Raw genomic sequence first — 14,974 nt, forward strand, 5'->3', positions numbered from 1 at the left:
TGGGCCTCTGCAACCCAGAAGCAGATAGCCTCTGCCACAGAAGCCAGCATATTCATCTATGTGTGGGCATGGGTCGTCTTCTGCCTGGAGGCACCCCAGTGGTCTTTGCTTGCTTCTTACTGCAAGAGGAGGCCGTCCCTGATAACGCTAACTCACAGAGCGGGTGGGCATGCTACCTGGGGCATGAGTTCAGGGAAGAGTAACTCTTCCCTGTAATGTTAGGCAATGGCTAATGGTGTACCTCACTGCTCACTCCAACCACTGTGCACAGTCCAACTGGGACGCTATAAGAGGTACAATCAATTTGTGTCTAGCTTAACACTCAGTCAATAAAACACAAAGGCTGCAGACAGACAGCTGCTGCACTACTGAAAATGCACAGCTCGAGAATGCAAAGGGAACAAGCATCCACCTCACCACCCGCTCCTGCCTGGGAGGCTGGCAGACTGCTGCTGTGAAAAAATTACAACAGTGCTGAGGGATTATGGCAGAGGGGCCTGAAAACCTTTTAGAGATGGAGAGTCTGCCACTACCTTCTCCCCTCCTCTCCACCCAGCATGGATTTAGGGCCCCAGCCCACCCCATGACCTGTCCTCTCCTGTAGTTTAATAGCACTGGACTGCACAAACTTGGACTAAGTATAATGTTCCAGAAGCCTGAGGTGGAAGTGCTTTAAGTATCATGCTTTACTCAAAGTGCCCTAGATTAGTGTGGGAACAAACAGAACTGATATTCACCCTGGGGGTGGGGGGCATGGAAGCAGCCAGCAGGCTGGGAGTGCTCCCTCACGCCTCCCAGGAGGTTGATGGAGAGGCCCCTGTCTTCAGCCCTACCCCTCCTCCTACTAGTTGGTGGCTGTCAACAGGAGCTGGGGTAGGGAGAGGAGAAACAGCCCCCCTGCCATATGGCCCCCTCAGCTTGCTGGCTTTGGTCTTGGGGGGTGCGGGGGCAGGCTGGGTCCACATGGCAGAGGCCACACTGGGAACTTGGGATATGTGTGTGTGTGGGGGGGGGGGGAAGGGATGGAGCACTCTGCCACATGGACCTGTCCCGTCCCCCCCCCCCCCCCGAAGCAACCCACCAAGCTGGAGTGTGGGGGCACGTGGCAGGGGGGCTCCATTAACCCCATCCCCTGCCTGGCCACACAGAGAGGAGACAGAGCTGTCTCCTTTGACAGCCTGAAGGCAGGGATGGGTTGGTGCTCACCCAGAGCAGATGAGCACTGGCTTAGGTTAGCAAGATGCCCAGAAAGGAGCCCCTGGGATACCGACAGAATGTGACCTATCTTGACTTGCAATGGGATGAGTACAGAGGTTCAGTAAAGCACTCTAACCAAAACTGCTTTAGTCCAGGGTTATGTTAGATTGGGATCTGCCATTTTTAAAGCACTCTACGTGCTGTGAACATCCGTTCAGTTGCAGCTGTCAAGTGCTTTCTGTGCACTTATCACACAATAAGGGTAACGTCTGTACCTAGCCTGAGTTCATTGGGATAGGCAACCAGAGGGACTGACTTTCAGGGCTGCCATCAACATCTAGAAAATCTGGAACAGTACAGTCAACACTGCGCAACCTGAACTGCTACAGTGGTCTGCACCACTGACCAAGCAGCAGACCTAATGATTTAAAAGCTGCTTGTGTTCCCCCTTCCTTGCAAAGCACTGCTTGTAATAAAGTTTGTAATGATCTGTATGCATGAGAAAGAAGACTATTGTTGCTCTTTTCTCAGGGCAGGAGTCAAGGCAAAGAGGTAAAGGGGCTGGCAAAGGGGGATGATGCCTTCTGGTGGTACTTTACTACCCTAACATCTGGGCATGAAGATAGGATTAATGCTTTATCTTGAGCTCTGTGTCTGGGGCCCTGCAGAAGGGAAGATTTCTATTTTCGTGCACTACCTCTTGTGGCCTTGGTAAGAGGATGGATGAGATGTTAATTGGGCAGTTAACTTAAAAGGCATCAATCACTGCCTGACTGGAGTGGGACACACAACACAAAGATGGTTAGGTTACTGTTAAGGACGCCCTTCAAAAAAACAAGGCCAGTTCAATTAATCACCTACTTTGCACCACACACAAAAGGAATGGAGGGAAACTGGACATGGCAGGGAAGTCCACGCTGCTCCAGCACAGCCCAAGCTGCAGGTCTTCAGAGGGGGTGGGGAAAGGGACAGGGAGCCATCGTTCAACTCCTGTAGGGGACTCAGTGAGCCATTTTGTTCCAGAGCACTCAGGCTCATTGCCCCTCTCCTAACCCAAAAGTAACAGTGGCCTGCCACTTCCCATACCTGGGATTTGTCCCATCAGTCTGGGTCTTCTGGGGCAATGAGTCGGTGTTGCAAGGCAGCTAGTTCAGGTGCTAGATATGGGAGAATGTGAGGAAGTTCCAGGCCCTCATTGACTGAGCTCAGGTCCACTTCAGAGTCCATGTGGCTCTGGCAGATGGGCAGTAGGCCTGCATGGCTCAGCAGGATGGCCAGCAAGTCCATACAGCACAGCAGGATGGCCTGGTAGCCTGGGAGTTCATGATCTGGCTCATCACCTGGGTCACCATGCTGACCTGCAAGGGCTGTATATCTTTGGCCATGGTTACATCAGAGTCCTTGTCACTCTCCTGGGTGGCGTAGGCCACCATATCCACCACATCTACAGACCACAAAGCCGTGGGGGAGTTCCTTGTAGTAGGCATACATGACCTTGCATGTGCCTGACATGCAATTGTTATACCATGTCCTGGTGAACTTCTGCCTCAGTACCGTGCATTTGAACCAGCACTGGGCATGTCCAGGCTGCCATTTCCTTTCCCATCCATTCACAGACTGCCTTGTTTTGGTGACCTGACTGCAACAACTGTTGATCCTCAATGTCACCTCAGATAGCAATGAGATCCACTGCCTTCTCCTTGGACCCACTGCTACCACATTTGTTCATAGCACTGCCCTCACTGGATTAAGGTGCCAGAGTGGAGGGAAAATTGATGGGTGTGTGGAGGTATGGAGGTCTGAACTTGTCTTGGTGAGTGATGGATGGGTCCAATGACTTCCTAAAAGTTGGATGGTGGTCCTCAGGGGTTGGTAGTGTTTACAGTCTCTGATGTTGATCTTGGGTAGGTGGCAAGCACAAAATGGCTGGATACTCACTGTCCAGAGCAATTAATAGACGGGCATGGCCACTGAGGGCCTGATGCCTCTGGACAAGTAGAATTCTGAGACAAGGGCCAGAGCAGCCAGCCAGAGTTTAAGGCAGTCAGGGCTGGGGCTAAAGAACTGCATTGTGGGAAGCCAGGAAGTCTGACTAGTTGGCTTGTCCCATAATGATGTCAAAGGACAACCAGTCACACATCCATCACAACTGTGCAGGACAAATTGTTAGTCCCTCTTAATGCACAAACATTTTAGGGGCTTTGTCCCTCAGAAAGTAAAAAGGCTATTTGAACACTCACGCTTTGTCCCACAAGAAAACAGTTTCTTCTGCAAGAAGGACAATATCTGTTTGTAGCCCTAGAAAGGGCTCTAAAGAGAAAGGCTAAAGAAAACATACACAACCAAAGGCCCATTATTTAATAGGGAAAGAGAGAAAATAATAGTTGATGAAGAGAAAGCTGAATGCCTTCTTTCCTTCAGTATTCACAAAAAGGTTGACTGTAACGAGATACTTAATCAGTTTTAAAAGGATAGGAGCAGAGGCAGCTTTAGGAAAGAATAGATTAAAGAATATTTAGAGAAATTAGGTGCATTCAAGTTGGAAGGACATTATGAAAGTCGCTTCACAATACTTAGTAAAATAGTCAAAACAATCTCTGAATGATTAGTGATGTTTTTTTCAGATCTTGTGGAGAACAGGTGAGGTGCCAGAAGACTAAAGGAGAGCAGACAAAGTACCTGTTGTTAACAAGGAGAAAAGTAGCAGATTGATGTTGCTCCCTTTGCAGTTCAGAAAGATGCTAGAATGTGTTATTAATCAATCAATTTACAAACACCTACAGGATAATTATGAATTAAAAACAGCCAACGTGCATTTATGAACAAAGACACGTTAAACTTCCTCTTTGACAGGTTAACTGGCCTATTAGATAAAAGGGGTGATGAGGCTGTGATACAGTGTGTCTTTAGTAAGTCTTCTGAAATTATCCTATAACACATTCTTATAAGCAAGCTAAGGAAATATGTTCTAGATTAGGGGTCAGCAACCCCCGCCAAGTGTGCCAAGCATGGCACGCAAGGCCATTTTGCTCAGCACACCACCGCCAGCCCGGGATCTAAGCAGCTGCTGCCAGCCACAGAGCCCAGGCTGCTCCCAGCAGGTGGCTGGGGTCTGCAAGCCCTGCTGCAAGCAGACCGGGCTCCGTTGGCCAGCTGCAGCCAGGAGGCTGCAAACAGCTGTTCCAGGCTCCAACATGTCAGCACTCTGGCACCTTCCAAGGTAGACATTGTGGTTTTTTTGGCACTCCAGCCAAAAAACATTCCCTACCCCTGCTCTAGATGAAATGATTAGATATGTACAACTGGGATTCATTGGCAAATTCAAAGTATATATGAAGTGGTTCTGCAGGGGGGCTGTCCTAGAACTAGTACTACTTAATATTTTCATTAATTATTTGAATGATTGTAACAGGTCAGTCTGGCCCTTTAATAGGCAGCAGAAAGCCCTGGTAAGGGCCCGGCTGCCAGCGATTAGCCACTCAAGGAGCATCGGCAGGCAGAACCCCAGAGAGAGAGAGAAGAGAGCTGTATCTAGGTGGAAGGAGCAGTCCATAAGCAGGAGAGGGACTGAAACCCAGATAAGCTCCATGCCAGGAAAAGTAAGGGGGAAAGTCCCTTCTACTACCCAGAGAAGGGCTATCAGCTTTGGTTTGTTTGTGCAAGCAGGGGCTGTGTTTGCATTTAAAGGTGAACCCCTTGGGGCAAAGCCAACCTGCCAGAGACTGCAGCAGGCTTACCAGGCCAGTTGCATTTGAAAGGCGCACTGAAGAGCCCCTCACACCAAACCAGCTTGCAAGAGACAGCAGGCTCACAAACCCGGTTACAATGATGTATAGTAATAGGGAAGAAGTTCATAAAATTTACAGATGATACTATGGAAGGACTAATTACAAGCATGCTGGGAGGCAGGCTCAGAGTTCAAAATGACCATAGGAAACTAGAGGAAGGTCCAAAAGCACAAGCACAAAATTCAACAAAGAAAAGCACAAAAACACTTTATGAAGGAAAATTCAAAAGAACAAAAATGAAAGAAGGAACTACTAACAAGGCTCCGGACTACTGAAAAGGGCCTTAAGTTTTTGTGGATCACAAACTAAATACGAGTCAACGTGATGGTGCTCCAAGAGACAAATTTCATTCCAGGATGGTTTATAACAGGAATGTGGTATCCAATGCTCAAGATATTACATCCACAGCATTTTGGGTACCACACTTTAAGAAAGATGTAGACAACTAGAATCATTCAGAAGAGAAAACGAAAATGATAAAATGTTTAGAAAGCACGAGGAACAGATGAAGAATTTGGGTTTAGCTTCATAATCAAAAGAATGCTGAAGCAGTGATTTAGTAATAGGGTGACTACATGACCCAGATTGGCCAAGACAAGTCTCAGCTTTCAGAGGCTGTCTCAGCATCCCGGTTGTTAGAGAAAATTGAAGCAAAAGTCCCAGATTGGCGAGAATCCACCTCCACATGTGGCTTCTGAGTCAGGAGCCAGGCACATTCAGGTGGGTTCATGCCAGTCTGGGACACTCTTGCTTCAATTTTCTCCACAGAGCCCAGCCAATGGGATGCTCCCTGGTCCGGATCCCATTGGACTGTGAGCAGAGTCACTTGCACAATAGAGTCAGGATCAGGGGAGGAGTGCACACAGGGAGCCCCCAGGGTCGTGTGTATTTGTATGCGTGTGTGCACATGCACATGCCCTCTAACATCCCCCATCCTAGATTTCCTTACCCCATCCTGGATTTCCTTCAAATTATTATAGTCACCCTACTTAGCAACAATCTTTCAATATGTATAAGATAGTTTATAAAAAAAGACAGTGAATAATTGTTCTCCGTGTCTGTCCATTAGGAGTAAGACAAGCAGTAATCAGCTTAAATTGCAGTAAAGAAGATTTAGGTTGTACATTAGGAAATTCAGGCATCCTTCACAGCTTGTGGACTCTCTGGGTGTTTTTACATGTGCTCTGGGGGAGCACATGTAAATAGACTTTACACAGAAAGTCTACTTTAAATAGAGCAAGTCCAAGAGCCACTTTACTTAAAGCACCTGGACCATCTTGTATATCAGCATCCCTGCGCTTCAAAATGGTGGTGAGGTCGCATAATCTAAAGCTCATCAAACAAGCTTTAGTTAAAGTGCCCCTGCTGCCATTCTGAAGTGTGGGGACACGTACATGAGACACAGAGGCCAACTGGAGTGTGGTAATTACTATACTCCAGCAGACTTGATTGAGTCTGCTCCAATGTGCTATAATTCAAGCATGTCAGAGCAGCCTCTTGGCTCATGTACTGGCACCCTCTGGAACTAGAGGTTTCTAAGAACAGGTTTGACAAGATGATCAAACCTGTTAGCCATCCCAGTTAGGGATGGCCTAAACACATGAAGTTTCTGTGCAAAGGAATGGACTAGATTACCTCCGGAGGTCCCTTCCAGGCCTATATCTCTGATTCTGGAGTTAGAACGAGCCAAGATCTCGTCTTTCTTAAATATATTTAGTAGGCTTGTTCATAAGCTTTTTTTTCCATATATTACATACAATTTACTTGTCAGACCTGCAGGATTTTTGACCCCTGAAAAATAGAAATCATCACAGTTTTCAAAGGCACGGTGAGTTTCCAATAGGGATTTATTTTGCTAATAGACATTTCTCCAGTTGGCTTACATTGTACTGATGAAGCCTGTTTAAAGGACAATTTCCAGTACTCTCAGGATAGCTACATTAAACAGAAACTTTAATAACATAGCAAGATAACAAGCTATAATGTGTTTGTAGAAAGTGTCCCACTTACCGTCAAAAGATCATTCTATTAACAAAATACCTATCAGAGTAACTGGCTTCAGCTGGGTGATTTACAGTGCACCTGCATAGATTTGATTTGGCACAATGCATTTTGGAATATATACACATTTGTGACTCAGACCTGAGTGCAAGAGAGCTAGTCAGTACTGCTACAATGAAAATCCATGCCAGCTAATTTATACGCGAGAGGATAAAAATAGACAAAGTGCTCCTGAGAATGAGCTCTAATTTAAATGGAGATTTTCTTCTCTAGCAAGCAAACAAACTAGGAAATGCTGTAAGACAGTGACATTCATTAACAAAAAGTAAAACCACTGCATTACTGCAAATTCCTTCCAGGAACTGCTCCTCAGACCAAAAGCCACTTTGCTTATAGAGGCATAGGGCAAGAGAACAGTGCTCAGGTTGTTTTCTTTCTTTCTTTTCTAAACTGCCACAAGCCCGTTACGGACTATGACAGTTTACATAAAGAGCACTAAATATATTCAAGCCAAATACACATTAAAGTTCATTGACAAAAGCCACAGTGCTACTGGAAATTTCCTCACTGAAACATACAAATAACAGTGATTACAGTTTCATGGAATGACTAAACATGGGCAAATACTGCTTGTTCTTATTCTCCTTTTCTAAATTATACATCAAATCCTCTACCAATTGTAACAGTTGTCTTTAAGAAAGCTAGAGGTGGAATAGATTTAGGAGGGGGGAGGGGATTTAATGTCCTTAGCACCTACATAACCCTCTGGTAAAAACAAATCACTTTCAAAGTGTCACGAAAAAACATTTAATTTTGAAAGCTGATTCAAATCTTCAGGAGCTTGGAAGGCACGGGGGAAGTAGCCAGTGGTGTGGAATAATTACTAAATCGTTTTCTTACTAGGATTAAAACTGAGACGGTAATCACTCTTCACAGACTAAACAAATCTATTCACAAGCTATTTTACAATAGAGATTTTTGAGCCCGAATGTTACACCAGTACAATAAATAATTCAAATGTGATTTAAGTCAGCCCTTCCAACGCTAAACAACAAACAGAATTAGTTCCATTGTACTTTATTATTCTGCCGGGGAGGAGGGAGGTGTTAATTTAAATCATTTGTCTAAAATAAAGTCCATAATATTGACACAAATTCTACTTTTTATCTGCAGTTAAATATAATTGTAAGCTCTATGCTGGAAAGAATGTATCATTTTGAAGATAACTGAGTAAATTACCTAGAGCATATGGGGCCATAGCTAAAGCCCACTGAGGTCAATGGAACGACTTCAGTTGAATTCAATAGGCTTTGGATCCGGCCAGTACCAAGCAGTTCTTCTTCTTTTTCCTTTTTTTAAGAGGAACAAAAAAGTAGACAAATTACCATGTTTCCCATAGTAGATTTCTTCTCTATCCATGTTATTGCTTCCCGCTCTAAGTGAAGTATTAACTGCAGACTTCTGTGCTGCCAGCACAGTTTCCCCAGCAGGCTTAGATAAACAAAAATACTATTTAACCAGGTTTAAAAATAAAGCTGCTCGAGTGACACGGGTTCCTCCACAAGGAGGTGGGGCTTCCTGCTAATAGAAAAATGATATTACCCGACGCCCTGCCCACTCACTCCAGCTGAGTCCAGTACTATAAATGTCACAGAGGAGTGCTACCATCCTCATCCTAACTGTTCTGTATCTGTTGAGAGAGGGGGGAATTTTCTTTACCATAAAGTAACACATTAAATTTCAGATTGAAGAAAGTTAATTTGAGAGAGTGGGTACCAAAGTCTGCTTTACTGCATGAAGAGTAACAGATGAAACAACTATTATGATGGAGCTAAAATAGAATAAGAGGAATCAAAGAAAGAATAAGGGGGTCTCTACTAGTGCACATTCTGCTGTTCTTGAGAAAAGATTGCAGCCCTCTTGTTGATAAACACACACACACATTCTGCAAAAATACATGTAACTTGACGCACAGAATTTTTTAAAACTCCATATAACTGCTTCAGTTCCTTTTTTTCACCTTTTTTTTGTTGCTATGAGATGTTAGAGTGAGTCAAGGTGAGATCATTAATTTAACATGGTCAATATCTTTGCCTGAAAAAATTCTGTAATAAAAGCCAATTTTAGATGATTGTGGATTTCAAAAGATTTTCTATTCTATCAATTCCAGGCGAGTAGCTTACCTGGAGTAATTAATTCCACTCACTACAGCCATCTCACTCTAACATAGCAAAAATTGCAACTGTGTAAAAAGAAAAACTGCAATTAATGGCTTCTAAGTATGGAAGGTGTTGTGAGTTTTGTGGTTCTCTTATATCTGGATAAAAGCAACTGAGTGGCATTTTGAACCACATTTGTAAAATTATAATCTCTATTCTCTTATTGCTAATTATTAACTGATAAAATGGTGGACTCAAATTGGATTAAGTAAGTTCCAAACAGAGAAGACCACAGGTACTGAGATCTTATATTTACTGAGATCTTCTCTACAAAAGGAAGATGGACAGGCACTATCATTATGCTCTGTGTTTGCATAGAACAGGGGTGGGCAATTATTTTGGCTGGAGGACCACTTAATATTTGGGGTTCTCTCGAGGGCCATACTTCTCTCTCTCTCTTCCCCCGCTCTCCTCCTTCTATCTCCATCCCACCCCACCCAGAGCTACAGCACACCCCAATTCCCACCCTGCCCAGAACTTGCCAGTCACATCTACAGCCTACACCAGCACCTGCCTGGCACGGCAGAAACAGTGCTGGGCAAGCACCAGGATCAGCTGTGGAAGCAACTGATGGGTTTCTGGGTGGGGATCGAGGTGTCCGCCCAGGTCCACAGCTGGCTCCATGGAGCTGTCGCCATGGGCATGTATGTGGTGAGCTTCACAGACACCCTGGTCTCCTGTCCGTTCTGTGGGCACAGGGAGACCCTGGCGCACACGATGCTCGAGTGTGCCAGGCTGCATCCCCTCCACCTCGAACTCCGGGACCTCCTCCTGAGGTTTTGGATTAACTTCACCTCCTTTTTATTTTTGGACACCCCATCCATGGCCCCCAAGTCCCGGGACCTCCTGGTCAACCTCCTCCTGGCCCTGGCTAAGTGGGCCCTCTACATGACTAGGAAGGAGGCTCTGGCCGGGAACTGGTGCCCAGGAACTGCAGGGCTGCTTTCCTCTCGCTGGTCCACACATGCCTCCAAGCGGAGCACCACTGGACAGCATCCACCAGCTCCTTGGATGCCTTTGGGAACCCGTGGGCATGGCCCGGGGGGCTCTGCTCAGTGTCCCCCTCAGGAGCACTCATTTTCACATTTTGATCCTTTTACCATCATGTCACTCCTATCCTGTTTTTGCCTTTGTTGTCTCAAGACAACAAGTTATTCCATTCATCCATCATCCCTGTGAAAACGGGCTAGTAGTTAGCTGGGTGGGCCTTAGAGCCCACGGTAATGGAACGGACAAATAGACAGGAGCTTCTGGGGTCCACTTCTCCACCACCCATCATTGCCACCTCTACATACTCACATGCCACATGATCCACCATGCCACCCTTGCATCCTACCCAGACACCAAGTGACAGGACCTGCTCAGTGAGGGCGTAGTTGGGGTGCCCCAGTGGCTGAGCCTGTACTTCACTTTCATCCCACAAGCTACTGGTGACCTCAGCTGGTAGCTCCTCCGTGGAGCTGTCAGCATGGGCATGTATATGATGAGCTTTATAGACACCCTGGTCTCCTGCCCTTTTGAGGGCAGAAGGAGACCCTGACGCATATGACACTGAAGTGTGCCTGGATGCAGCCTTCAGGGCTGTGTTCCTCTCACTGGTCCATAGACGTCTCTGAGCATAGCACCACTGGGCAGCATCCACTGGCTCCATTAATGCCTTTAAGGACCAGTGGGTGTGGCCCGGGGGGCTCTGCTCAATGTTCCCCACAGGAGCATTCATTCTCATGTTTTGACCCTTTGACCCACAAGACACTCCCAAGCTGCTTTTTGCCTTTGTTGTCCCAAGAAATTTTGTTACATCTTTCACCCATTGGCCCCACACAGTAGAAGCTATTAGTTAGCCATGTGATCCTTAGGGCCCACAGTACCTGAGGAATACAAATAGACAAGAGCTTCTGGGACCCAGCCAATTGGTACTTGGTGACACTAGTCCTTTGTGCCAGCTAGACTGTTGAAGCAGCCCTAACCTAGAGTTCCCTGCACCTTCTACTCACTGCAGTAGTCTGGCAGTGGGGGCTGCTGCCTGGATATGACCTGCTGCCACCTGCAACAGCAGGCGGCCCCAAGGCTGTGCACCTGCCAGACCTGGATGGGGACCTCATGGCTGCAGCAGAGGCATCTGCACCTCTGGGCCAGCTGCCAGTGGGCCGTGGCTGCACAGTTGGCCTTTGTGTGGCACTGCTGCCATGTGTGCCCCCACCCTGACATCTGGGTAGGTATTGACTGGAAGATGTTCTCAGTGTGCTGGCCTGACTTGAACTGGTCCCTAATAGCCAGGAGGGCAGCCATCTCATTTGTCCTCCAGCTGAGTCCTAGGTGCCAACCCTGAGCAGTCTCCTCTGCCTGGGTCCTGCCACTTGGTTCACTAGCAGGAATCCTGGTGTTCCCTTTTTAAAAATTGCAAATTCTCTGGTAAAAAAATCCCAAATTCACTCTTTAAAATACCCCCAAATCCATGTTCTTCCACAATTAAAACAAAAGACCACTCTCTCTATATCTTTATCAATAGATATAGATATAGATATAGATATGAGAGAGAAAGAGAGAGAGAGAGAGAGAGAGATTGGTTGGGCAATGTTTTATTGATATATTTACAATGTTAAAGCAATGTAGAAGCCCACCAGTGTCTTTATCATCATAATACAATGAATTCTAAATGCCTATATGTTTTGCTATTTGCCTTTGGTTTTCTTATCATAGAGCAGTTAGAGCGCCCCTTGACCCCATCACTGACCAGGACGTGGGCACAGCTGCCCCTGCAGGCACAGCTCCTGCCAGCAGGTCTCATCCTGTCTAGCAGTTGGGCACACTGGGTGTGTGATGGGGGAAATATAAGGTTTGTAGGAGAGGGGTGGGAAGAGGTGTGCAGGTCCTGGGGGTAGTGTGGAGTGTGTGGATGGGTGTGGAGGGATGTGGGGTTGTTTGGAGGGATGTGTGGAGGGGTAGGGGTGGTAGGGTATGTGGGGAGTGTCGGGGAAGGTGGGGGTAGTGTGGGGGGGGATGTAGGGTTTGAGGGGGGCCTCAAACCCCACATCCCCCCTATTGCCTGACTCATGATCTATGTGGGGAGAATGGGCCCAGCCTGACCTGACCCAGCCCAGCACAGCCTGCTAGTGTGCTTTTGGACAGGTCCAAGATCCACGGCTCCTGTCCGAAGGCACGCGCTAGCTGGGTGGGCCAGGCCAGGCCCGTTCTCCATGAGGATCAGGTGACAATGTGCAGCCATGGGGTTGTGCCTGCCATTGGTGCCTGCTATGGCCATGGGGCTGACAACACTGCAGTGGGCATGGCTCAGATGGCGCTGCGGGGGGGTGGGGGCAGGTGTGGTGGCCCCTTCTGAAATCTCCCCATGAACCCCACACCCCCCCTCCACAAACCCCCCACTATTCCCCACACATCCACCCACATACCCTACATCCACAATCCCCTCTAGAAATCCCCCAACCCCAGTCCCTGCTTATCTGGGGCAGCTCCTGGGTCCTGCCACAGCCTTGCTTCACTTCTGTTTCCCCTGCACACAAAGGGTAAGTGCTGGGGCAACACAAGCACCATAGAGATGCTCTGACCAGACACCAGAGCATCTCTGGAAGACCCACCACCAGGCTGCCTCAGGGCAGTCCTGGACTATGCCTTGCCTTGCTTTTTTTCTGTTTGTTTTTTTTTTTTCTTTTTTTTTTCTTTTTGGATACCTGGATTTCCAGGTATCAAATTTAGTCGGCACTGCAAATATGCAGTGTGGGGAAGGTTTTTTCATTCCCAGCATGCCTCTTGCAGTGTCTCAACCTGCTTTGAGATGCTGCAAGAGGCACATGCATGCTTGTCTGAAAATACCCAAAGTGTGCAGAGGACAAATCTGACCTTCATACATGATAGTGGACTAAGTAAGAACTGTGAGATCATGTGTGAACAACTGGACATGTGTCAGGTGGTAACTGTTACAAAAAGTTAGAAATCGTTATTTATTACTAAAAGGATAAATGGATGAGAAAACAGTTAAGAACATGAAGAGACTGATCTGTGGATACTCTAATTAAGAATACTGAAATGAAGCACTGATTAACTGAATCGATGTCCCAGAAAAGCAGCTGAGATTAAGATAGGCTGATCTGGTAATGGTCCTGAGGATATGGATACATTTGTACTCACAGGTTCATTTACTACCCTCACTTCATATGTGTAATTCCTGCCGATGTCAATGGGCCGTGTCGTTTTCTTCCCACAGGACAGCAGGCCAAATGCTGACAATGACTTTGAGCAGCAAAGATCTGAAAACCCTCTTAACAACCATTCCAGTTTCAGGTCTTTGGTACTGAAAGGAAGGACTCTTGGAAGAATTACACCTACTGTAACTAGTTTTGTTGTATACAGCTTTGGCAAGTGGGAGTATTAGAAATGAAATAATATACCTGTGAAAAGGTACAGTCAAGACAATACAAATTGCTTTTCCTTCATTAATATAAATGCTAATCAACTTTTCTCCTGCTTTCTCTTTGTTATGGAATGGACTGTCCTATGAAACCTAAGCCTAGGCCTGTGAACCCAAAACAGGCAAGACAAATATTGCCTGGGAGTCGCTCCACAGCAACCAAAAAGAGATCTGTGAAAGGAACCTGGAAAAACTGGGACTGAAGTCAAGACACGGTGTATAAAGTATCACTAGTGGCTTGCTGTTGTGAACAATAATTCCTGTGGAGAGGAATCTAGGGAAGGATCCCAGCAATGTGCTAGTAGATTGCTTTGCACATAGCATAGTATAAGCACAATTATGCTAGCTGTCCTAGCAAAATGTTGGGAACAAAATTAGGTGTTTCATTCCAATGCCTGCAAAGTGGTCCTACGTTTCACTCTTCCATAGTGACAGTAGTGTTTATGATCTGGACAGAGACTCAAATGTCTGGGCATACCTGTACGTGTACCACGCTCTGCCCTCTGTGAAATGGACTGATTTTTTACTAACTGAAAACCTCGTATTACATTCCCAATAATGACTGTGTTTTAGAAGGCGGCTTTATCATAACAGAAAATAGTCTTTACTACCCATGGCTGGCCAAATCCTCCTCTCCTTATACATGTCACTAGTTCCACCCAAGTCAGTGACACACAAGTAGATAAAACAGGGCAGCCTGGCATGTCAAAGTTGAAGGAACATAAGGGTGTCACCACTTGAAAGTATATCAAGAAAAACATGATCAGGCTAGAGCACATTGCATGCTTTCTTTCCAGAAACTATCCAGACTTTTGGGGGATTATTTTTCTTTCCAGAAAAAAGAATGTGCTTTATGCAAACACTAAAAATCACTCGTTTTTGTTGATTTGTCCACATCTTCCCCAGTAACTGAAAGAAGGTTCAGAGCAATTTGGGAGGAAATGTACCCATAATATACTCTAGCAAGCATGCAGTCACAGAATTGGGGGCATTCCCTGTTCCCAGAAGTTATGACTTTGAGATGTCCTCTCTAATAGATTGATTGGTTTTTGAGTCTATGTGTCTATATATAAACCTATATGTAGGGTTTTGCTCATGTATCTATAAGCTGAAGGGATTTTTTTACTTGATATGGGCATTTCATGTTTCCTCATAACACTTAAGAAATAAACAAATGAGCCTCAAGTTCATACTATATCTTACTGTGGGCTACAAAATATAATGCCAAATGCACTGCAAACTTCAGCTGCCGTTCCTGCTTACTGCCCACTGCCACCTCCAGAGCCAGAGCTCTGCAGAAAGGTGTGGAGGAGGACTGGGAACTGCCCCAGGTGCGGTCCTGG

General features: G+C 46.1%; 1 protein-coding gene across 6 annotated transcripts in view; it reads right to left on the reverse strand.

Moving 5' to 3' along the window:
- SLC44A5 (solute carrier family 44 member 5) overlaps positions 1-14,974 on the reverse strand; it is a 220,555-nt gene that overhangs the window by 116,657 nt on the left and 88,924 nt on the right. Inside the window, exon 1 of one of the 6 annotated variants that reach the window (XM_014593850.3) lies at positions 8,372-8,480. The exons of 4 other annotated variants lie outside the window; for them this stretch is intronic. In XM_014593850.3, the coding sequence (XP_014449336.1) occupies positions 8,372-8,405 (34 nt within the window). In that variant the 5' untranslated portion in view covers positions 8,406-8,480. Of the gene's footprint in view, positions 1-8,225; positions 8,260-8,371; positions 8,481-14,974 lie in introns of those variants that run through there. One more of the 6 variants, XM_014593851.3, reaches the window with a different exon arrangement.

Source organism: Alligator mississippiensis, chromosome 5 (genome assembly GCF_030867095.1).
Source record: "Alligator mississippiensis isolate rAllMis1 chromosome 5, rAllMis1, whole genome shotgun sequence".
Lineage (NCBI taxonomy): Eukaryota > Metazoa > Chordata > Crocodylia > Alligatoridae > Alligator > Alligator mississippiensis.